The sequence below is a fragment of the Bombina bombina genome, chromosome 9, assembly GCF_027579735.1.
Source record: "Bombina bombina isolate aBomBom1 chromosome 9, aBomBom1.pri, whole genome shotgun sequence".
NCBI classification, from domain to species: domain Eukaryota; kingdom Metazoa; phylum Chordata; class Amphibia; order Anura; family Bombinatoridae; genus Bombina; species Bombina bombina.
Window position 1 is genome coordinate 30,578,351 of NC_069507.1, and position 25,841 is coordinate 30,604,191.

Genomic DNA, 25,841 nt, shown 5'->3' on the forward strand with positions numbered 1-25,841 from the left:
AATAGAATTTGTATTATATAATATTATTACTAAATTATCAATAATACAATCTGTATTATATAATATTATTACTACATTATCACTAATAGAATTTGTATTATATAATATTATTACTACATTATCACTAATACAGTCTGTATTATATAATATTATTACTATATTACTACATTATCACTAATAGAATTTGTATTATATAATATTATTACTAAATTATCACTAATACAGTCTGTATTATATAATATTATTACTAAATTATCACTAATACAGTCTGTATTATATAATATTATTACTACATTATCACTAATAGAATTTGTATTATATAATATCATTACTAAATCATCACTAATACAATCTGTATTATATATTATTTTAAACACTAATATCGTATGACTGTCAGTAATACGTATTACTAGTATCGGAAATCCATACTACTTTAGAAAACCATACATTTCCTTGTTTACACTGTTTGAACTTTGCCCAAGCCTAAAATGGCGGCTGGCCGGCTGCACACTTCCGGTTCAGAATCACCGTTTCCGCCAGGGCTGCTGAGTAAGGGTCAGCTGACCGGGGGTGGGGCTGGGTGTTATAATAGTCTCTGCTGTTGTCGGTTTTCGAGTATTCAGTCAGGTGACTTCGCCATGAAACTGCTCGTTGTTCTGTCCTGTGTGCTGGTGGCGGGTAAGCGCTGGGCTTTTTAATGGACGTTGGGCTGACTGTAGGGATCCGTTTAAATGGAGGAAGTTATTATCTGGTGCTGAGTGTTTAGTACCGTGCAGCCCCTCTACCAGCTGTGCATTATGTAATCTTAGCTCTTTAGCAGCATTGTGTGTTTAAGATGAACTAGTGGTCTGTTCTGCTGCCCTGTTAGGTTTGCCTCAGGGGTGAGATGCCGGACAAATGGTGGTAGTTCCATTACATTATCAAATTCATAGGGCTAATCCCTCTCACCTTTGGGTGACATACTTAGTAAATGGGGGGGGGGGTTATTACATTTGCCCACAGAAGGGGGATCACTGCCAGGGGCAGTTGGTGGGGGTAGGGTATCCGGTTGGTGGGGGGCAGGGGATCCCTGCCAGGGGCACAGATGACTTTTGTCTTTTACGATAGCAGCGATGTTGTTAGTTTGGTTAAACCTCTGAAAAACAAAATAGGCATCAGTAGAAAGTAATTTGTGCAATAAAATGTAGTTATCTTGTACCTAAGGAGTTAATGGTTGCTTGGAATCTCCTGAGATAAACAATAAAACGCTACTGACCATGAAGTACTCAGTTTGCTTGATTCTTATGCATAATAGTAGCCTGAGTGTGAGATTGTTCTGTTACTGACCCTAGATACTGGTGTTTAAACTCCACTAAACGGGTTAAACAGAGTCCTTTTTTTGATCCAAGCATTACTTCCCCCTGAGCAGAACACAGGTTTGAGCCATTCAGGTGTAGCAACCACACAGCATAGCACTCAAGGGTGGGTTCATCCTTTGGCTTGTGAACAGGACTTTACCTGTGTGTTTAACCACTTTGTGGGATTAAACACCTAAATACAGCTCAGGATGTGTAGAGCACTATAGTCCCCAGCGGGAAACTGCCACTGACCCAATCAGCAGAGCTAAAAATATGATCCAGCTGTGCAAATAGCGCTGCTAATCGGGTCAGCAACAGGTTAAAACCAGCACTGCTCTGCGGGTTCTGAGCAGTACTTCCTGCTATGTTAACCCCTTTGTGGGGGGTTTAACACAGAGGTGCAGGGTCCATAATCTTAAATTTGCATGTTCTGTTAATTAGAACCATGCACTTTTCAACTATGGCTAAAGGAAATCAAGGAAAACAATATTTGTTAGCAAAGAGTCATGAAACCGAACAGTTTTCTTTTGGGATTCAGAGCATGGAAATGTAAACAACTTCTGTAATTTACTTTGATTTTCAAATGTTTCTTTATTTTGAACAAAAACGATGTAAGCTCAGGAGTGTGCACGTGTCTGGCGCACTTTATGGCAGCAGTTTTGCAACAATGTTGTTCGTTTGTAAACATTTTATATGGCAGCGTTATTTCCTGATGTGCTCAAGACCACTACCTAGGTCTCCAACAAAGGATACCATGGGAACAAAGCTAATTTTATAACAGAAGTTAACTTCTTTTTTTTTTTTTTTTTATTGAATGTTTTGTCTGAATCACAAATGGTAAAACAAGGGTTTCATATTCCTGTTTTGTGATAACCTTAAAGTCACTGATTTAATGCAACCATATAATCCTGTTAAAGGGATCTGAAACCCTTTTTTTTTTTTTTTTTTTTTTTTTCTCTCGATTCAGGGCATAGTTTTAAATTGATTTCCAATTTATTTTATCTATTTTTTTTTTCTATTCATGTTGCATGCTTTGTTAAAGTGTACCTAGGTATGATCGGAAGCTGCTGATTGGTGACTGCATTACGCATGTCTTGTTGTTGGGTTTCAGCTAGCTCCTTGTGGTGCATTGCTGGTCCTTCAAAAAAGAATACCAAGAGAATAAACAAATTAGATAATAGAAAATGGACAGTCTACTTTAAAATTGTTAGTGTTTAAAAAGATAGATCACACCTTTTTACTACCCATTCCCCAGCTTTGCACATTAATATACTTTATAACATTAAAATCTCTGCCTCTTTCAAAGGCTCTATAGACAGCCTCTTATCACATGCTTTTTGTATTTGCTTTTCACAACAGATTACTGCTAGTTCATGTGAGCCATATAGATAGCATTGTGCTCATGCCCATGGCTTGTGGCAGACACTGCACTAATTGGCTGAAATGCAAGTCAATAGATAATAAAGACAGTCATGTGATCAGGGGGCTGTCAAAAGATGCTTGGGTACAAGGTAATCACAGAGGTAAAGTGTATTATAACTGTTGGTTAGGCAAAACTGGTGGATGGGTAATAAAGGGATTATATCTTTTAAAACAATTTATATTGTAGACTGTCCCTTTAAAGGGACACAAGTCAAAAATAAACTTTCATGATTCAGATAGAGCAGCACTTTAAAACAACTTTCCAATTTATTTCGATTTAACAATGTGCAGTCTTTTTATATTTACACTGAGTCCCCAGCTCCTACTGAGCATGTGCAATAATTCTTATAATTTATGTATATGCATTTGTGATTGGCTGATGGCTGTCGCATGATACAGGGATAGTAGAAATAGACATCACTTTGAAGGTCCTGGTGAGAAAAGATTCTATTTATTCCTTTTAAGTATAATTCAGTGTTATAAAAAGTGCTGTTAACCAGACAGTTTGTATAGGGAATATTAAGTACTGTAACCACATCATGCAACACCGCTTATGTTTGTAGTCACCCTTAAAGGACTTTAGAAACATTTAGTGTGGCCTTTTTTTCAGCAAACATATGGTGTTGAAGTCCAGAGACACACCTCTTGAAAAAAACACTTGTACTCTCTGCTGTGGCCTGTTACATATATAAATGAGCAATTACTAAGCAATCACTCTGGAGCATGTTTGATTTGGGGTTATGAATTCCATGGAATGCATTTTAGCCTCTCTGGATTTGAGAATTACTGTACTGAACTAAGCTTGTTTACAATCTCTTGATGGGGAAACGCCAGACAAGATTTTGAAGGGGATATTTTATTGCACTAGCTAACTCTCTTGCTGTTTGCTTCTTGTGTTTATCCTTTGTTGTGCAATTCAGCTGTGATCTCACAAGCTCTAATGTGATGTGCACATGATAGACGTACTCTTCCTGCTGCAGGTTTTACTACTAGATGTCTTGTTCTGCTGTTACTAGAGTGTGCTGGGCTTCTCTGTAGCGCCTGTTTGCCCAGCTACTTGTCACTTGTGCTGCCTATGCAATATCCGGGCCCCCAGAAGTTCCATGTGGTCAGTTTAACTAAGGGGCCAACAGGAATATATAAGGAGCTAGGGAAGGAAATACTGTAGTAAATATACAGTAAGTACACACACAATTAGAAAAAAACATAAGCCTGTAGAAACGTTCGTGGTTACCTGGGATTTGTCCAGACCTTGTATTCCTAGTGTGGGACTGTGAGCTGGATCATACCATAGTTATGTTGTGGGGTAAAACGAAGGCCATGTGGTCTTTAGGCTCGACAGATGAGGGCTGTATGGTCACCACTTGTCTGCTATAGGCTTATTTAGCTGTCACTGTTTTTTGCCAATAGTGGAAGCGTCAGAAGCCAGAGAACTCGGCTTCTGAAAATGGCGCTTTTGTGTATCCTTTTTCATCAACACCCTCCTGCTGTGAGTGGGATATTAATTTCCTCTAGTTGCTATAATTTGGATATAATGTACTATGCTTCACCTCCTATTTGTATTTATCTTAGAAAAAATTGCTGCCTAAAAGGTCTGTAGTGTGGTGAGTGTGTTTTATTTTGGTGTTTTTGTTTTATAGCCGGTAAGTTCAGCAAACTGTTAAATTGACAGAAGCTGTAAATATCACGTGCAAGGAGCTTTCCCAGAGTGCTGTGATATAAAGATGCAGTTTAGTAAAACAGAACAAAGGTCTTGAGGCATATAGGATAGGTTGTGCAAGAGGGGGTGAATATGGCACTAGAATAGAGGGTACAGATACTGTGTGTGGGACGACCTTCAATAGAGTCCTTTAGTACCTAGGTGTCATGTGACCTTTACTAGCTTTCCTCAGTCCCTAGCTATGTTTAGAATGAGGAAATAGTCTGCAATAATATCAGGTGATAGATACTATGTTTGTTTTCCCCTTTTTTGTACTTTACTTGCTTTGTTCAGAGTGTGTTTTTGTTTTTCACTATAATGTATCTTATGTAGTTACTTTCAGGTGGTTGGATGAGACAGTATATTAATGGGCCAGCTTATAAGGACCTATCAACCTAGTATGGTATGGTGACACAAGTGAGTCGGGTATAAAATTAATTGGCCTAAATGGACAGAAAAGTCAGTTTAAACATTCATGATTCAGAGTACAATTTAAATACTTTCCAATTGACTTTCTTGGTGTCCAGTGTTTAAGAAGCATACTTAGATAGGCTTGGGAGCTAGCTGGTGTAAACACATACTTTAGTTTTTTATTTGCTCTCCAGATGTGTTCAGCTGACTACCAGTGGTGCATTGCTGACTTTAACTGTGTCTAACACATTGGCAGGGGTTAAACCTAGTTTTTATAAGCCATGGTCCTCAAAGATATTGGAGTATTTCATTTTTGCACTTTTTATGTCCCTTTAATGCAGTTCTAGCCAATAGGCTCATTTACCGGACGCTAGTTAGCTACCTGCTGTCCTAAAACTGCTGTCTGTCTGAAACATCAAGGGTGGTAATGAAATCACCCTGGTCAGGATTGACTTGCATATGTGCAACCATCAATGAGCTGCTAGCTCACAGTACTGCATTGCTTCTCCTGAGCCTACCTAGGTATGCTTTTAAACAAATGATACCAAGAGAACAAAGCACATTAAATTTAAGTAAATTGGAAAGTTATTTAAACTTTAAGAATAGCAGAATATGTGCACCTATGTTCTGCACTTATCCCAACATAGTGGGGAGATAGTGGTATTTAAAGTCTCATTGTGCAGGGCTCTAATGTCAAACATCTTATGCATGCTAAATAGTACGTATGGTGATATAGGAGGAACGCTATGCTTTTACTTCATTCTGCCTGGTTGGGACACCTCCCTCATCGGTCATGTTATGAAACCCAAAACTTTAGGTAGAACATAAAATTATAAACAGCTTTACAGTCTACTTCTGTTATCAAATTTCCTTTATTCTCTTGGTATCATTTGTTGAAGCAGCAGCAATGCACTACTGGTTTCTAACTGAACACATGGGTGAGCCATTGGCAATTTGTGTGTCCACCAATTGGCAACTAAAACCTAGGTTCTTTGTTGCTCCTGAGCTTTCCTAGAAAAACCTTTCAGCAAAGGATAATAAGAGGAGGCAAACTAAATAGAAGTAAATTTGATAGTTGATTAAAATTGTATTCTGTCTATACAATGTCTATGACTTTACTGTCCCTTTAAGAGACAGACCAGACCATAATGAAATAGTTTTTATTGTTAAAACAAGGAGTATGTTGCTGTTTTAAGTGGTGATATTCATCTATTACTGATGACCTGTTTGAGGTGTATTGAAACAAGTGACAAACTGTCTTCTTTCAGGTTGGCAAGTCATGAATAGAACATTGATCCGAGACCTGGGCTATAGCGCTAACATGCGACTCCAGCACGGAACTAAGACTTTGTTTTGTGGTTTAATGATAAACAAGTTTTAGTGGAACTGGGCAATAGATGAGATGTGCCGACAATGTGTACACCTGTGATTGGCATCTGTCAGTAGGCTCCTCTGTAGGAAATAAAAATATTATGGCACTGCAGGACTTTACCAGTTTTTATTTACCACAGGTTGTCCTTTTTGTTTTCTTTTTTTCAGCCTGGTCTCAATTATTTCTCCACCTTGTACAAATAATTTGGGCTAAATGTAAACATCACTGGTCATATCTATTTTATGTAATAAAGGGTTTCCCTGGTTTGTTTGGCAATTAACCCATACCTAGCTATGCAACCTTTAACGTTTTCTTAGATCTGATAGTGAAGTTTATTTTGTTCTGCAATTTAAATAACCTAATCAGCTAAACCTGGAGCAATCAGGCCTTGCCCTTTAACCTGTTTTTTGGACAGAGCTTCGTATGACTGAGGTCATTCAGAACTACTAGCAAGAAGTAAGGAAAAAGGTATTTTCCCCAGTGGTTAAAGGAACCTACTCTGCATGTCTCATTGCTAGTCACAAAACCCCTTTCACAGCAGTAAATAAGTGATTAGTGCTGTGCAGTTTTGTAGCGGTCACCAGTGTCTAATAGGGGCTTTTGCTGCGTGTGCTGCATTTACAATATTCCACGGCAGTTTATGAATAGATGTATGATTTGTGCAGAACAATGAAGTAGGTTGTGACTGCAAAAGGTTTAGGACTTGGAATCAAATTAGGAAATAAATTCAAAAGCTTATTTGCTGCCTTATATATTCTCTCTGCATGTGTATGGCTTGCACTTAAAGTGTTTTTGTATTGCGTAATTCCCTGTCTTTTCCTCTTGGCAGCTAAAGCACTTCACTGTTGTGTAATTCTCTACTTGATATGAAAGCTGGATCTGTTTGCTTTTTCACGTTTACTTGTCTTGACCAGTCCTTGTGCACTTTCAAGTGCTCTCATTTTCTGCTCTGATTTGCTAAAACATGAGTACAACATGACCTGTTCTACCTCTATGGCTTTAAGACCTGCAGTCTTTCTAGGTATCCAAATAAATTGGATTCCCAACAAAATCTAGCAGAAATCCTAATGTAATTGTGTGAATACTAAATATTAATTAGGTTTTGCCCCCCCTTATCCGTGGGTAACCTTTAAATTGCTGGGTTTTTTTTCCCAAACCACAGTAGTCATTGAGGTGCTTTAGTCAGTCACATGTGACCATATTACTTTAGAATATCAATGCTTAAATGACCCCTAAAACCTTAGTCACCACTGGCTTAATGCATTACTCAGCTGGGTGTGCTTATATTTCTTAGTACTCACAAGATCATGATGTGGCAACCAAAACAACTGAATAGGCACAAAGATATTAGCTCATTTATAGGATATTCTGCCTACATTTTCATAACTTGTAACTAAATGTCTCTTGCTTCTAATGTCCAGTATTGAACTAATGTGAGCAAAAGACACCTGGCTTTAGGTGGTTCTGAGTCCAGCATGTGTGAAACTATAAATGAAATGTGTAAAGAGACGGTACACACTTTGTGATAGAACACGTTAATTATGCAGAATAAAAACTTCACTTTCGTTAGTTTGCGCCCTCCTGCCCTGTAATGTAAATGGACATGAAACAACTTTTTTAGCACAACAGCATCTAAATTTAAACCTCTTTCCAATTTTACTTAGTTTACTTTGTTCTCTTGCTATTCTTTGAATGCATACCTACGTAGGCTCGGTAGCAGAAGGGCACTACTGGGAGCACAACTTTTCTCCACTTTCTGCGATTTTTTTTTTTTTTTTTTTTTTTTTTAATAAATTGTTGTGCAGGTCATTTTTTTTTTTTTTTAAAATTAGACAGTTACACTAAGGCACCAGTTCAACTGCAATGTGTTGGTTAACTGAAGAATAAAGCAACTTTTAATGCTTTATAATATAATTGCATTGCAAATTAGCTGCATACAAATTTTTTTTTTTTTAAACGTCTCTTGAATAAATCTGTTTCCTTTTCTCTTGGTCTAACATAGAAATGTAGTAATAAAAAAGATGCAATGCTCATACGAACACTTTACATTCAGAATAAACTGCTTTGCAGACTGGGAAAGGCTAGGGGGGGCGGGTTTTAAAAAATTTTTGAGAGCCAGTCAACAAGCAAAGTGCTGCTGCTTTGCAGCGCTACTGCATATTTTGACTGCTCACTTCAAACAGCACTTTGCTCTGGATGCACTGTTAGGGAAACCGTACACACTGCAGCCAGAGCACAGTTCTGTTTGAAGAGAACTGTCTAATGTAGAGCAGCACTACAAAGTTAAAGCGCTAACAGTTCCTGCATGTGTCCTGTTTCTGCAGGCATGCTGCATTTTCTGTGATGACATCTCAGATCACTGTATGTTCTGCCTTGGAGCTAGCTGCTGATGGGTGGCTGCACATATATGCTTCTTGTCATTGCCTCACCTGATGTGTTGAGCTAGCTCCCAGTAGTGAAGTATTGCTCATTTGAAAAATGGCAAGAAAGCAAATGAAATTTAGACGTAAATTGGAAAGTTGTTTAAAATGGCATGCTCTGAAGTATGAAGTTTGTTTTTATGTCCCTTTAAGTGAAATTTTAAAGGGACAGTCTTCACCTTGGTCATCAAATCTTACTTTAGATTAAGCTGCCCAAGCTCAGCCCACTGATGACATCATGATCTGGGCTGCATATTGTGTCCAATCACAAAAAGAGCACTAGTTGAATTAAACAGACTGTCTATGCTAGTCAGCTGAGTGCCTTGATGCAGCCCAGATCGTGATGTCCTCAGTTGGTGGAGCTTGGCAGACATTTCAAAGTGTCCAGAAACAATATTCATTTTAAGGTAATTTTTTATTCTATTTTTTTTTTTTAAGTTCCTGTTGTATGATATAGAAAGGGGTGCAGAAGACTATTTGTAGCTTAATCTAAGACTAAGGTGTAAACTGTCATGATTTAGAAGTAAATTGGAACATTGATGCTATAGACCACTGCTTTTCAATCCTCCCCAACAGGCCAGATTGTCAGGATTACCTTGGGTGAGAGCCTGTAAAATAACCACGTTTACTAATCAGCTGATTATTTCACCTGTGCGGCGCCAGTTAAGATATCCTCAATCTGCCCTGTTAGGGAGGTCAGGTTTGGAGACCAGAGCCATAAAGTACTAAAGGCATGCTCACGGGCCTACTTGGATTTTATTTTCAACAGAGGATTCAATGGAAACAAAGAAATTTTGATAGAAGTAAATTGGAAATTTGTTTAAAATCACTTGCTCTACCTTTTTTTAATTGGTTTAATTTTGCCTTTACTCTCACTCTTAAGACTTTCTCAAATCTGACAATTGCAAGTGCACATGGCAAGCTTCACTAGCCTAATCCTGCTACATATCTGTTCCTAACTGGCTTCAGCAGAGATCAGAGTAGATATAGCCAATTTTTCTAAAATGACCGTGGCTTGCTGTCTACTCGCGTAACAAGCTCTGATTGGCTTCTCCAAATAGGACATTGGGTGTGGTTTTGGCTGTTGAAAAGAAAACTGCAGCAGTCAAGGAGTTGATGAATTAAAACGTTTTCATACTTCCATAGTATGTTTATTGCAAATGTGCAGTTAAGATTTAAGTACTGCAAACATTACAACAAGAAAAGTATTTGCCTCCTAATGTTTTTAGTTCTGCATACAAATAAATCCATGCATAGCTCCTAATAACCCCATGACCAGCTTAGTATTCTGAATTCCAGGAGATACAGTAGATTTTCACTACCAACAAACGCATGATAAAGACAATAATAGCACTTTGTCAGAAGAAAAATAAAATAAATATACTTATTTGAAGTTCAGACTATTTCAAATCTATTTACACTCCCTCTATCATGTGACAGCCATCAGCCAATCACAAATACATATGCGTATAGTCTGAATTCTTGCACATGCTCAGTAGGAGCTATTGACTCTTAGTCCTTTTTAAGGATGGTATACTGTAAAATGTTTCCCCTTTAATGCTATACCTGTGATCTCCATGCGTTAAAAATATGTTCAAAGTAAAATTAAACATGTAAAGTTTGTTAAATTAGTTTTCTGCTAGGTTTGGCATTTTCCTTCCTTGGAAGCCAGCAGGTTTTATTTGTCTCATTGAAGTAACCTGCTATCTTTTAGACATTAGTTTACATATGTCTGTAGAACTCTACGTAGTGAAAGGCCACTAAGCAGTTAGGTTTATTTTAGTTACCAGAACCAATCTTGTCTTTTTAGTTGCTGCAAGTCCATTGCTTGGGAAAGAGCAATGTTCCAAGGGCCCTGAAGTCTGGTGCGAGAACGTTCAGACGGCATCTCAGTGTGGCGCGGTGAAACACTGCCAGCAAACAGTCTGGAACAAGCCCACTGTGGTAGGTATCTGTCCGCTGCTCCTGCACTGTAAAACCCTGCTCAGCATTTCCCGCTAAGACCTCTGCCCCAGTCATAAATGGGATATTTGGACATGTGCGTGTAGCGCAATAAACTGTCTTTAAATCTGTATCCATTCCAGGTTGTAAAATATGAGATTTTAGTAGGATGGAACTGCCTGTTAATCAGATATTGTGCACTGAACTCCCTCAAAAGATATTTCAACCCATCAGAACCATTTTTGGCCACTTCTGCAAACCCTATCTTGCACAGTTCATTTTAGCTATTTTTTGTTTTTATAAAAAAAAAAAATCCATTTTTAAAACTACCTTTAAATAATCCATTATGATGATCCTTTGAGACTGCAATTAAATGATTTAAATGTTTGGCAAGAAAGCCTATAGTGGATTTGATTTTTTTTTTTTTCTTTCTTACAATAAACTCCAATGGCCAGGTGCTAAAATTTAAAGCGTGGTCTGACCCAGTCAGCTGTAGTTTTGTAAGTCGTTTGGAAAAGCTGACGTGCAAAAACAGATGTATTTGTATTGAAAGTGCTGTGGAGCAATATGGTTGTACTACAGTATTCGAACTGAATACTAGAATGTGTACGTAAAGAAAATGCATTCTATAAAAAGGAATTGTGACACTCCCTATGGACTTGAAATACAAATGTATAGCCGCCTCTACTTGGTGAGAGACCGCAAATAATTCATTATGCTGATTGTGTTTTTGTTTTTTTTTTTTTCTCTTTAGAAAACTATACCATGTGAGATCTGCAAGGAAATTGTAACTGTTTTGGGAAACTTCCTAAAAGACAATACTACACAGGTATGTCCCCACAACATCTTATTGACTCCTCCAGATTAATTGTAATGTGTGGTTATTTTAGTGTCATTGCCCAGTGTTGTAGGTGGGGTATGTGCAGGGATTAAAAGTATTGACTTTTCTGTGGTTGCTCATAACCTGGAAGATGATTAGTAAGAATTCTTACCTTCATCTCAGGTGTGTCCAAGCATACAGATGGTGGCTTTGTGGGCTACATCAGAATCTTATGTCATGTCAGTCTTGTTTTGAGACAGAGTGAAATGCACGTTGCAGGATTGTTTAGATATTAGTTTGTTTTTGTTTTCAGAGTGAAATTGAACAATACCTGGATAAGGCCTGCGCCATGTTCCCTGATCCTACCTTTGCTTCTCAGTGCAAGCAAATGGTGAATGAATATATACCGCTGCTTATGAATATCTTGCAGGAGGAGACGGTAAGAACAGCGTCTAGAGAAGATAATAGAAGCTCTTTATAGACTGAATCTGGCTTATTAAGTCTTTGTTTAGAGGAGGATGTGTATTTTTTTTTTTTTTTTTTTTTTTTTTTTTTTAATACTGTTAACATATCTAGTACTTTAATTCTTTCTAATGTCCCTTAAACATTGTTACATGTTTTTTACAAATGGGTTTCACAGACGTGTATATATATTTTTTTATTTTTCTCTACCTTCAGAGTAACCCAGGTGTCCTTTGCTGCTCGCTTGGTCTGTGTAAATCTCTCCAACGGCATCTGGCTAATTTGAAACAAGAAAAACCTTTTATGACTAATGAGATCCCAGAGGCCGATAAGCTTAAAATGGTTTACCCATTTATTGTCAATGTTCCTCAGCTTCTATTTCCCCAGGACAAAAGTCCCCCAGAGTCTAAGGTAATCACAAGCTGTCTGTGCCAAATTATCTAATGCTTAGGCCTCCAAAATCCGCTGAGTCTCACCCAGGGACACCAGTCTTAGTGGGTCCCCTAGATCCTGCATCTATCTCCCCATACTTAGATGTTGTTGTAAACCAGCCTTAAAATCGCATGCTGCAATGGTTTAATGTCTCTTAAAGACCATAGATTCTGCAGTACTGTGTTTAGCCGATGTGATGATGTTAAACACATTAGAAATGCTCCTTAGGACCTGCAGTGCACCCAGGTCCCGAGTGGGAATCTGTTGCTGAGCCAACCAGCACCGCTAGTTTCACATCTGAGTCGTATGACTAACGCTGCTGATTGGTTCAGCAGCAAGTTCCATTTGGGACCAGCAGTGCACCGCAGCATTTGTGTGTTTAAACTCACAGAACTGCAGGGTCGCTAGGCTTAAAATTAAATGCTGATGTAATATTTTGATTCTAATGGCCCTTTAAACACTTGTACAAATGAGCTGCTTTGTTTTACAGAACGGTGATGTTTGCAAAGACTGTCTGCAGCTAATCGGCGATGTTCAGGATTCCCTGCGAAGCAACTCCTCTTTTTCCAAAAAACTTATTGAAAATGCCTTGAAGGATTGTGATGTGTTTGCTGGTGGCTTTTCTGATATGGTAAGTAACTATTTTTTTTTTTTTTTTTTTAAATGTGCAAGCTCTTACTGTCATTAGACCTCAGGTAATTGTAATCGGCAAATGACTACGCTTTCTTCAGATGGAGTTTAATCTGAGTTACTGCTCATGTACTGAGTGCTATTAACCCTGTTAATGTGATGTTTTTTTGTTTGTTTTTCTTCAGTGTAAAAACTACATAAATCAGTATGCGGATATTGCAATCCAGATGTTCCTGCAGATGGTAAGTTCTTCATATTTTGTATCTGTTCAGTTAATGTCTAAGAACCTCAGTAACTGTTGCCCTCATTGGATTTTTTTTTTCTTAGTTGTATTTATCTGTAGACAACTAGTCGCACAGCTTCTCTATGTATCATGTTTTTTGCTTGCATAAACTAACTCAGACTTCAGAACTTTCTGATTAAACTTTTTTTTTTGTCAATCTTAACTTTTTTCCTTTTCTAACCTCACTCAATTATCTTTGTTTTTCCCCCTTTCATCAGGAACAGGTATGTTGCAAGTTTTGTGTCATTATATATAACCCCCCTCACTCTTAGCCCAATCCAGCTTTTTGATAGCTGTAATACATCTTCCCAAACTTGACTGCATTTTTTATTTTATTTTTTCCAACTATTTTACATTTATTCGTGTCCATTTGACAATCATCCGCGGCAGCTTATTTGCTCCATATGTTATCCAATTAAACTTTCTCTAGCACGTTGCTGTCAGACGTAACTTATAAATAAATGGTCTTATGCACACTGTCCTGTCAGACTAGAGCAGGGGTCATCAACCTTGGCTCTCCAGAGGTTATGAAACTATATTTCCCATGATCCTCGGCCAGCTTCAAGTGTATGAACATTATGGGAAATGTAGTTCCAAAACCTCTGGAGAGCCAAGGTTGCTCACCCCTGGACTAAAGCATATGCGCTGCTGTCACACTAATGCATATCGCTTGAGCAATGCTGGCGAGTTGATGCAAGCATAAAGCATGTGGTTAGACTTGTTTGGTCATTTGTACACCTGTCAAAAAGCTTCAGACCCTGCACCATTGATGCCCTATAATACGGTTTCCCCTAACACTAACCTACTGTTGGTAACGAGTGCTTATACACTTTTTTTTTTTTTTTTTTTTGTTTCAAGCATATGGGTGGATTTTGTTTTGTTGCTATAAACTGATAGTTTGAAGTGTTGGGTTATAACAAATTAACAGTTTGTTTGCTAGAAGATATCCTGGACTTAAAGGGATATAGGGCCCAAAATCTTTTCTTCATGATTCAGATAACAAACACAAAGCTTCCATTGGTTTTTGTTCTTTGTTGAAGAGATATCTACATCGGTAGCATGCATAAGTCTGAAGCACTACATGACAGGAGATAGTGCTGCATATACGTACACTACTGAGCTTCCCTTTCTGCTTTTCAACAAAGGATAGAAATCAGACCATTTGGTAACGGAAGTCAATTAGAAAGTGGTTTAAGATTGTAAGTTCTATCTGAATCATGAGTAGTGGGGTTTTTTTTTTTTTTTTTTTTTTAAATGAAGGTCAATTTTGATGAATTAGTGCCTGGTTTTTAATAATCCTATTAAAAACAAGGGCACTTTCATTCATCAAAATTGACATTTCACTTCTCTTCAAAAACTTACCTTTTTAATCCTGGCAGCCGCTCCAGCACTTCCTCCACCCAACGCAAGCCGTCTTCGTGGGTCCAAAATGACTAATCTGGCTTCCTCCAATCACGGCATTGCATCAGGCCAAGATTCCCCCAGGAGGAAGCCGGGTTCGTCATTTCTGCAGAGGCTTCCGACGGCCGGGGAATCGCTGGAGCAGCTGCCAGGATTAAAAGGTAAATTTTTGAAGAAAAGAAGTGAAATGTCAATTTTGATTAAAGTGCCCTTGGTTTTTAATAGGATTATTAAAGACCGGGCACTAATTCATCAAAATTGACCTACACTTTAAAAACCACATTTTATTTTTATAAATCTGTATGACCAGTTATTTTGTTTTAGCCAGCACAGCAGATCTGCAGTTATGCAGGGTTCTGCGCACAGGAGGCGGCAGCCACCCCCCTGCAGCTGCTCACCCCAGCAAAGACCATAATCCCTGCAGCCAAGATGGAACCTGCAGTTAAAGTAAGTAGACATGTACAATTACCTAAAATCTGTGTCAATGTCTGAAGCTGTAGGTTATAAGTGAAAATACCTTCTAAAGGATATGAGTCTCTACACTGTTTGCACAAAGCATTGTGGTTCTATTTCCTTTGACAGAAGCTCTTTGAGTACAATTACTTGAGTCAGTTGTGCACAGAACCATAATGGTAGTGTAAAAGGGAAATGGTCAGCATAAATTCCGTTACCCATGATACAACTGATAAAAACCTTTAAAGGGACATTAAACACCTGATGAAAATTGCTAAAACCTAATTTTTCCTATTGATAAAAATAAAATAATCACTGTCTATTCTATTCCTCTTACCCCAAACTGTTGATTGTTTTGAAGAGCATTTATCCAGTGCTTGATTCGACTATGTAAGCTGCCATATTGTATCCTACCTTACAGGGGGGCAAAGTAGTCACATGCTCATAAAGCAGTCACGTGACACACAGCATATTGTCTGTTACATATATTTTTAAAGGATCACATCTGTCTACGGTGTGTGTGAAGATAATTATCTGCCAGTCAGAGAAAAAAAAATGTATTAGACTTTACCATCTATTTATATACACATAATATTCAGAAAAAATTAAAATTCTTTTATAAGCAATGTGTTTTTTTAACTCACTCACCCGCCCCCCCCACAGTTTTTTTTTTTATGCTCTAAGCAAATCAGTCTGCATTAAATGGCTTCAGACACTATTGTGATTTGTAAATCATTACAAGCAGCTCCGGGAGGGGGAAGCTCACATACTTGGTACAGAAGACTTCTGCTTCTCAAGACCTGTCCCCTACTGTTTATGTAAAGCACTAAGGGCTGACACTTTTACTGTGTCTCGGCAGAGGGTGTGACCGGAGCAGATCGCTATGTAATGAAGACTATCACTAAGGCTGGTACAAGTGTCAGCCCTTTGTGCTTTACATAAACAGGAGGGGACAGGTCTTGAGAAGCAGAAATCTTCTGTAACGAGTATACGTGAGCTTCCCCCTCCTGGAGCTGCTTGTAATGATTTTTTTTTTTTTTTTTTATTTTTTTTCTTCAAACATATTGCTTATAAAGAATTTTATTTTAAATGTTGCTGCATATTATATAATATATAAATGGATGGGGAAAGTCTATCTAATACATTTATACTCTGACACATATTTACACTGCAGACAGATGTGATCCTTTAAAAATATATATAACAGACTATATGCTGTGTCACATGACTGCTTCATAATCATGTGACTACTGTGCCCCAGTAACGTGCACTACAATATGACAGCTTACATAGGAAATCAAGCACTGGATCAGCGATGTACTTCAAAACAATCTCAACAGGGGAAAGAGGAACAGATTAAATTGACAGAAGTGATTTTATTTTTATTAAGAAAAGGTAGTTTTTAGGGATTATTAGAAGACGGGTATTAAGTGTCCCTTTAATGTATGTCTATTTAAAGCGAAGATCAGTTCACCAGAGTAAGTGCCCAGTAAACTGTTACTATTCGGCTTTTTCTACTTAAATTTTTATGGAGCAAAAAATATCAATCCGCATAATTGTCAAGGTTTTACTTTTCTAATATATCATATTATAGTAGTAAATCTCCTTTAGTCAAGGAGGAAAGGTGACTGCACATTTATCTGACCTAACTATTGGCAAAGTTCAACCTGCGGGACAATTTTTTTTTTTTTGTTTGTAATATTTTGGGTTCCACGTTTGTTTGTTTTGTTTGTTTTTTAAAGACCAGTTTTATCTTGCCTGTTTTCATTGAGGTTGCTTATAAATTATATGCACAATTCTATAAAGATTTTTATTTTGACTATGCCTGTTCACACTCCCTTGCTAATCCCATGATAAGCTTTCAAGTTGGATGATTGCAGTCCCTCTACCATGTGGGACAATTTAAGTTTTAGGTTAAATGTCCCTTTAAGCATTTATTGACCTGTACCCATTTGAAGCTTCTTTACCTTAGAATTGAACACTTTCTTATGATGTTGTTGGCTGTCAGCCTCCGCCAGATTCAACTTAAAGGGACAGTAAACGTACAGAATGAGATATATATATATATATATATATATATATATATATATATATATATATATATATATATATATATATATATATATATATATATATATATATATATATATAAAAAAATTTTTAAAGGGACAGTTTAGTCAAAATTAAACTTTCATTATTCAGATAGGGCATGCAATTTTAAACAACTTTCCAATTGACTTTTATTCTTAAATTTGCTTTGTTCCCTTGGTGGTATTTTTGAAAAGCTAAACCTAGGTAGGATCAAACTGATTTCTAAACCATTGAAAACCACCTCTTGGCTCAGAGCATTTTGAAAGTTTTTTTTCAGTTTGACAGTACTAGTTCATGTGTGTCTTATATATAGCATTGTGCTCACTCCCAAGTTATTTAGGAGTCTGTACTGATTGGCTAAACTGCATGTCTGTCAAAAGCACTGAGATAAGGGGGCAGTATGCAGAGGCTTAGATACAAGGTAATTACAGAGGTAAAACATATATTAATATAACTGTTGGTTATGCAAAACTGGGGAAAGGGTAATAAAGGGAATATTTATCTTTTTTAAGCACTAAAAATTCTGGTGTAAAGTTGGACTCCACTCCAGGCTCTACTGAGCGCGTCTTGGATTTACAAAGTGCTTTGCGGGCTTTCTAGATAGTCACAGCACGCCCGATCGCGCTATTGGACTGAATGTAGCTCGCTCTCTACTACACCAGAGCGGAAGCTAACTACATTTTCGCTTTGGAAATCCAAGACCTGCTCAGTAGAGCCTGGAGCGGAGTTTAACTTTACACACCAAAAATAAAAAAAAATAAAAAAATCTGTCAATGCTTTAAGTTACTGCTTATACACTGTTATATAATTCTGCACTATGTGCATAATTATATAACATTATTCTGTATGTTTACTGTCCCTTTAAAGGGACACTCAAGTCAAAATAAACTTATGATTGAGATACATGGTTTTTTTTGTTTGTGTGGTTTTTTTTTTTTTTTTTTTTTTTTTTTAACTTTCCAATTTTACTTCCATTATCACATATTGATTGGCTGGGTTGTTGTGTATTCTGGGGAACAATATCCTATTGAGCATGTGCAAAAGCTCAAAGGGTATGTATACTAGTCTGTGATTGGCTAAATTCTGGCACATGATACAGGGAGCCAGCAAATGGGAGAAAAATTAAATTTGTCAGGAAAAAAAAAATACTTATTTTGAAATTCAGAGTAGGTGTTGAATCGTTGTCTTTATTATGCACGTGTTATACAATTCTACTGCTCGAGTGGTCCTTTCAGCTGTCCTGTAACAGAACTATATTTAGTTGCTAATAAAATTAACAGCTTTTGATATTAAGGCTTAATGTATTTTGTTCCTTGATGGTTGGTGCATACTGTCTTGTTTATCTGTACATGACCGTTGTGTAACTATGTGTTTATTGCCAGGTGGCCGATGTGAAATCTTCAGTGAGTGACTCGCCACAGTGTGTCGCCTGTGAGCTAATTATTAAAGAAATTGATCATCTTTTGGAGAATAATAGGACTGAGGTAAGGAAAATAGCTCCAGTTTTCTCTTCAGTGACTTAGTGCCAAGCTTCTGATATGCCCTTTCTGATGCCCTCTTGGGCAAGTGTAGTTATGGTTTATATAAACATTTATCACCTGGGTCCCTGTTACCATGAATATTGGTCTTATGTGAATTAAACCCATTTTATACATGAGTCTTTATTTTTTATGTATACTGGACTAGAAAATGACCCTAGATTACTGAAAAATTGATGGCCAGAAGTTTGTTTGTTTACACCATATAACAGGGGTAAACGGCCTCATTATTGGTCCAGTACAACTTGGAGTTTGCAGCACTGAATATACAATGTATCCCTTGTATGTAATCTACCCCTGGCTGTGATACATTTTTTGTATAGGTATTAAAACAAGTTAAAATGCTTTGTTAGACACTTATGTCTGTCTTGTCACACACAAGGACAACATTCGCCTCATCTTGGAGAAGGTCTGCTATGTGGTCCCTAAAAGTTATAGACAGCAGTGCATAGATTTAGTGGATGCGTATACAAATGCCCTTGTTGAAATTCTATTGGAAGAAGTCAGTCCGCATATGGCGTGCTGCGCTCTTGGCTTGTGCAGCGCCAAACAGCCACAGAATGGTAAGAACCTTCTAAAATCCAGAAATGCTTACCTGGTGCAATAAAAGTGCAAATTGTTCTGAAGTTCAAATCTAATATGGAATCTTCCCCCAACAGTAAAACTCAGCCCAACAAAAGTGCAAGGTGGTGGCTACTGTGACTTATGCAAAATGGCTATGAACTATGTGGTTGAGTTTTTGGAGAAAAAGTCAACTGAACAGCAAATTGAGAGCACCCTAGAGAAGGTTTGCAACTTCATGCCAGAGCAAATGCAGGATGAGGTAACGTTACATTGACATCGCCCTTCAGTTAGAACCCACTTTACGTGCTGTAGTGCAACTTATGTTTATCACATCTCATTTGTTTGTGGGGAAAAGGCTTTGGGTTCTGGTAAAAACGGAATTCCTGCTGGTGCCTTATTAGCTGCTAGTAAGCCCAGAGGCAGAACTTTTTTTCACTTTCTGCAATGAGATTTTTTTTGTGAGTTTTTCTGCAGGTAATTTTAAGTAAAATTCAATTTTAAGTTAGGAAGTTACACTAAAGCACCAGTTCAATTGCAATGTGTTGGTTAACTAAATAATAATAAAACAATTTTTAACGTTTTATAATGTAGTGCTGTAGTTGAAAATTGCATTGCAAATTAGCTGCAGACAAAAAATTAAATTGTAAAATGTCTCTAATAAATTTTGTTTTCTTTTCTCCGTCTAACATAGAAATGTAGTAATAAAAAAGGTGCAATGCTCATAAAAACGTCTTACATTCAGAACAAACAGCATTGCAGACTGGGAAAGGCTAGGGGAGGGTTTGAAAAAAATCTGAGAGACAGTAAATCAATGCACTGCTGCTTTGCAGCGCTACTGCATATGACTTAACTTCAAACAGCACTTTGCTCTGGATGCACTGTGTTAAGGAAAACCTTACACAGTGCAACCATTGCACAACTCTGAAGAGAACTGTCTGCAAAGTTAAAGCACTAAAAGTACTTGCATGGGTTCTGTTCTTTCTGCAGACATGCTGCACTTTCTGCGATGGCATCTCAGATCACTATGTTCTGCCATGGGGCTAGTAAGACCTGCAGTGTGAGGTTCCTAGTACTAGTGATGTCATAATGTAGTGTGACAGGTTCTTAGTACTCGGGCTGGCGGGAACTTCCGCAGGGGGTAGGTTGCTTAGGGCTGGCAATTTTAAGACCAAATGACTGAAAATAGAGCAATATCTAATTCTCAGAACTAGTAATGTTACCCTACTGACTTATCAAGGCGAACTCTGCTACATATTGATGCCTAGTTAGATTTATTAGTTTGGCCATTGAAAAATAACTGCAGTAAAAAAAAAAAAAATTTATTGTGCCTTTAAAATCACTAGACATGGATACTGAACATCTCTAGGCTAGGAGTATAAAAATAAAATATTTGCAATTGCTGAATACCCTTCTGAAAGAGGATATAAAACAATTTTGTACTAATGCTTGTAAAGTATAAATTGGTATTTAAAAAAAATAAATAAAAAAATTCCTTCCTTGCTCCCTTTACCACTTTTAGTGTCGTGCCCTGATTAGTGAATATGAACCCCTGATGATTCAGCTCCTTTTGGAAGAATTGGATTCTAACTTTGTGTGCCAGGTAACCATTTGTCATTTAAGATCTTGCAAGCTAGTGTGTTTTTGTGGTTTTTAGTAATAATTTTATTTTAACTCCAGAAATTACACTTGTGCCAAAACGCCAAACGACCTCTGCTTGGAAATGAAAAGTGCATGTGGGGACCGTCCTATTGGTGTAAAGACTTGGAGACTGCTGCACTCTGTAATGTAAGTGCTTTAAATAAAGTTTGTAGTTTATATTGGAAAACTAATTTCTCCCTCTAAAAAGCACTTGAAGAAAAATCTTCCCTTTAAACGGAGTAAATTTATTGCATCTATCAAGGTTTTTTTTTTTTTTTTTTTTTTTCATATCCCATTGCACAAAAGGTACTAAAGTATGAACGATACTGAAAGTAGCACTTAGACACTGTTTGAAATGGTGTTGAAGGGGCAGTAAAGTTAAAATTTAACTTTGGGTGTTTAGTTGGAAAGTTGGTTTTAAAGAACTGGTTTTCAAACCTGTTCTCGGGCCTCCCCAACAGGGCAGATTTTCAGGATTACCTTGGATGAGAGCAGGTAAAATAACAATGTTTAGTAAACACCTGATTGTTTCACCTGTTCTACAGTTCAGATATCCTCAAAATCTGGTCTGTTAGGGAGGGCGGAGGAGAGGTTTGAAAACCAGTGGTTTAGAGACATTCCAGCAAAAAATTTGGCCTAGAATCGTTTTTGCAACATACATGTGTTTGGTAAAAATGTTTCTTGTAATTATAGCTCTTTTAAAAGTGTATTAACGTATGGCTTGTGCACCAGTGATTTAAACACAGCACTTACTCAGAGCATAAGGTTCTCGTGCCATCTGGTAATTGCAGACAGGATACAAACCCTACTGGCACTTTTAGCAGCTGCGGTATTTAAAATGCTGGTGCACTGAATATCTGCACACGCAGAGAAAAATAACCCTAAAATAGCAATGGCATTTACTAGAATCTGTGCTATTAAATTTTGCCTGGAATGTCCATTGAACAAAACATTTCTAACTTACTTTATCTGATTTGCTTTGTTCTTTTAGTATCCTTTGAGTAATTCTTTGTACTCATAGGAGCTCAGGAGTGTGCACGTGTCTTTATTAGCGATGTCTTGCAACACTAATGTTATACATCACTGTTGCCATAGAGTACTAGACACTTACACACTCCTGAGCTACTATGACTTACCCAGATTTACTATTCAACAAATGATATCAAAGAACAAAATAAATTTGATGGGAAATTTGAAAAATTGTTTAAACAAGTTTTGTTATACTTGTACAATTCTGAATCATTCCCTTCCTATTCCTGCTGGAAATGTAGATTAATAATTTACCTCAATCAGGATAAAGTAAATGTTGCCCCTTATGTAGGGATTAGGTAAGTGGGCTGTGCCTCTTGGATGTTTCAGGTATCCTTAGGCAGGTGGTTCCCTTAACATGGTTAATGCACCACCAATAGATGATAGAAGAAAAAAACTATTGATGTAATGGGACTTTAATCTTACACTACCTAACATTCTCAAGTTTTTCTTTAATTTACAAACTGTCTTAAGCACAGGTCTCTGTCCTGTCTATTGCTTGTCCCTCAGTTTTGCCAAATTGCAATCCATTTATAAAAGCAGTTGAAAGGTGCACATCAGAGTTCCTTTTAGCATCTGTTTATCCCAGACCTTTTTTAATCTTTAAATTAAAGATACATAACATGCAACCAGCATATCCTTGTTTTAGAGTAGTCTATTACGATCTGCCATATTTAATGTGGTCTAAAAATGTGTTTCGAAGCGAGCCCTTAACCTCATACAACGTGATGAGTCTAGGAAGGAGTTGTGAAGTATCACAGCTATCCTATTGCCCCTCAGAGGCAGCATGGGTCAGTTTTCCTCTCCATAAAGTGCTAAAATTCTTCAATCCTTTTGAGGTTTATTAGGACATTTGCAGCTATGTAATATATCTAACTTGGGACTAGTATAAAGTCAGTTGGCTTTGTGCTGCGGTAAGTACCTAGACTGCATGAGGCCGGCTAAATAACCCTAATTTAAGGTCAGTTTTCTTATGCTGGTCTCTTCCTCTTCTCAGACTATTGAACATTGCAGAAGACATGTCTGGGATTAAGGACATCAATGCAGTTTGCTGAACATCACTTCTGAGAGGAAATTGCCACTTCAGCGCTCTCCTCAAACCGTTTTTCTTTTTTGGGGTGAAATGCTTCCTAAGTAAAATTTTGTTAATTTGCTGTATATATTTGTTAGTGTAATTAACACAGTAACACATTACATTTTTTAACTTGTCATGTTTTAACTTCCTAAATTTAAAAGTTTGTACCATAGATTGGTTTTGTGTTTTTTGGGGATGGAACATGTGCGCAATATTTTGAGTGTCTCAGATTGTTTTCTTTCTAACCTTGTCTGCAATTTTTGATGCCCATGGTAGAGCTGTGCTATCTAAATACTGAAACCTGTTGGCGTTTGTCTAAAAAAAATAAGTGTGTGAGATGGATCAATTTTAATATCTCCTTTGCAATTGTCCGGTTTAGCGATCGCACACAACCTACCCTGTAAGTGGCCATACTTTTATAGGTACGTGTTTTATAGCAGAGACCAGACCTGGTCATGTGTAGGTGATGGATTCTTTTACGTTACAAAGCTCAGTCTGTTTTGAATCATGAACAAATTACATTTTTGTCTGTAAATGAATGGGGCGGATTCTGTTCTTGGGCCTTAAATGATAAATGTGCTTTGTCTGCAGAGCTAGAAGGAAGCGACAAGTTGCACTTTATGAACCAGTTTTACTTTTTTCTGTGCATCAGTGACGTAGGTTGCTCCTGTGGAGGGTTTTATTTTAAAATGTTTTTCCTTCTGCATTGTCCCAAGATAAGACACCAAAACTAATATATACAATAAGAGAACCTTTAGTTTGTACTAAAGCTTCTGTAATTGGCAATAAAATTAATAAACCCAGACTTGTGTGTTTTTTTTTTTTTTTTCTCCCCCCCCCATATTAAAGTCGCATGAAAGCTTCCAAAGTCGGTGAGAACATGCCTGGCGCTACCTCCTGTCTCAAACACTTTATAGAAATGGGATCGAATGTGTGGAGCACTAGATGGCAGCTGTTTTGCAAGATCTATTACAAATAATGTTAGTGCCACAATTAGTAATTTGCTAATGTCTGTACACCGTGCTTTTCTCATCTCCCTGCATTGTGAGTGATTAGTTGGCTCTAAATGACTTTTCTGCTGTGGGCAATCACTGTGTAGTATGTAGCAGCCTTAGACCATTTTTAGTATACACATGTTGGGCACTAAATAACACAACAGAAATGTACACCTATAGGTCATTCACAAAATTACAATTGGAAAACGTCAGCCACTCAGTTTCTGTAGTATAGAGCAGTCCCTTACTAAGATAAAACCTGTAACGTGCCTTATTTGGAGGAGCCAATCTGGGTTTAAGAGGCGGTGTGCACAAACTTTCCTAGAACTGAATGTAAGACAATACTATAAATAAGAATATGCACTGATCTAAAACAAAGTGTAAAAACTAACTTAGAAGCTCACATTTTAACATTGTTGAGGTTGGGCTGGGACACCCAGTGAAAAGATCTGGAAACACAAAGGCAGACACTCCCCCATCTGCAAATGGAAAAACCCGCAGCAGGAGTCTATACCTTGGGTCTACATCTGATACTTTGGAGCTTGTTTAGGAGTCAGCATAAAGTTTTAAAAAAACAACTATACATTTGTTACAAAAACACTCCCAGCTCGGCTATATAAAGGGATCATCTACAAAACATTTATGCAGAGTAAAATCTAGTATACGATGTCCCTTAAGTCTGCAGATTACAAGGCTCATTATACACACTCATAATGTGAGTGTAAAATCTATTAGGCCAATTAGGGATATGTATGTAGCATGGCTAGCCTAGATAAGTCTGTAGGGTGCATTTCCAGCTCTGAGAACTAGAACATTCAATGTTTAGAGCCAAATTCCATGACAAGCTAACACAATAAATCCTATATTGCAAAGTTGTTTTACTTCTCCCAACTAAACCTGTTTATATAGAAAAACGCAAGGTGTTGACTTTCTCTTTAAAGGGACAGTCTACGCCAGAATATTTATTTAAAAAATAGATGCCTGCTTAAAGGGATATTCCAGACAAAATTTTTATGCACATAGAATTTATCTATCTTTGAATAGAAACATTTTGCAAAATACATGTATTGGCAAAAACGCTTTTAGTAAGTTTATCACTGTTTTAGTGTTACCATTTTTCGGTGCATGTGAAGCATAACTGGATATTCTCAGTGCACCAGCATTTTAAATACTGCAGCTGCTCAGAGCACCAGAGGGGCTTTTATAATGTCAGCAATCAACAAATTGTTTTATTGCTAAATGATACAAGCACGTTAGGCTCTGAGTAAGTGCTGTGTTTAAAATGCTGGTGCACGGTGCATACTAAAATACACATTTGAAACAGCTGTAGCTTTTATTAGTAGCATTTTTGCTAATACATGTGTATTACAAAATGCTTCTATTCCAAATGGAAATGCATCAATTCCTATTTTGGCTGGAATGTCCCTTTTAATTGCCCATTTCCTAGTTTTGCATTACCAACACGGTTATATTAATATAATTTTTAAATCTGATTTAACTTGTTGGGAGATCAGATGGTCCTTAAATTCCCAAATGAGATCACAATTATTCATTCCCTATCAATGTCTCTTGAATTGCCCTTATCTTGTCAAAATGAAGTTGGTTTGTACCAGAGGAGGGCTGGAGATCTGTATTTCATGTTTAAAGATGGAGGGAAGCAATTATACACACCAAATCAACGCTGCATTGTATTACTCTAGGAACCTATTTATACGTTTCCAACGAGATGGTACCTGGTTCCAATCAAACACCATAAGCTTTTCCCGACCTGCTCAGTAGTGTTAGAGAGGCTGTAATCAACAAGGAGACAACACATTTTCTCGTCATG

General features: G+C 37.4%; 1 protein-coding gene across 1 annotated transcript; it reads left to right on the forward strand.

Moving 5' to 3' along the window:
- Positions 1–533: 533 nt before the first annotated feature.
- PSAP (prosaposin) lies at positions 534–23,823 on the forward strand. The gene is made up of 14 exons (XM_053692022.1): positions 534–678; positions 10,472–10,605; positions 11,357–11,431; positions 11,736–11,861; positions 12,101–12,295; positions 12,807–12,947; positions 13,132–13,188; positions 14,955–15,077; positions 18,557–18,658; positions 19,095–19,275; positions 19,372–19,535; positions 20,796–20,876; positions 20,954–21,061; positions 22,941–23,823. Exons 1-14 carry the CDS (start codon positions 639–641, stop codon positions 22,974–22,976), a joined length of 1,563 nt encoding a protein of 520 aa, XP_053547997.1. The 5' UTR covers positions 534–638; the 3' UTR covers positions 22,977–23,823.
- The last annotated feature ends 2,018 nt before the right edge of the window (positions 23,824–25,841 follow it).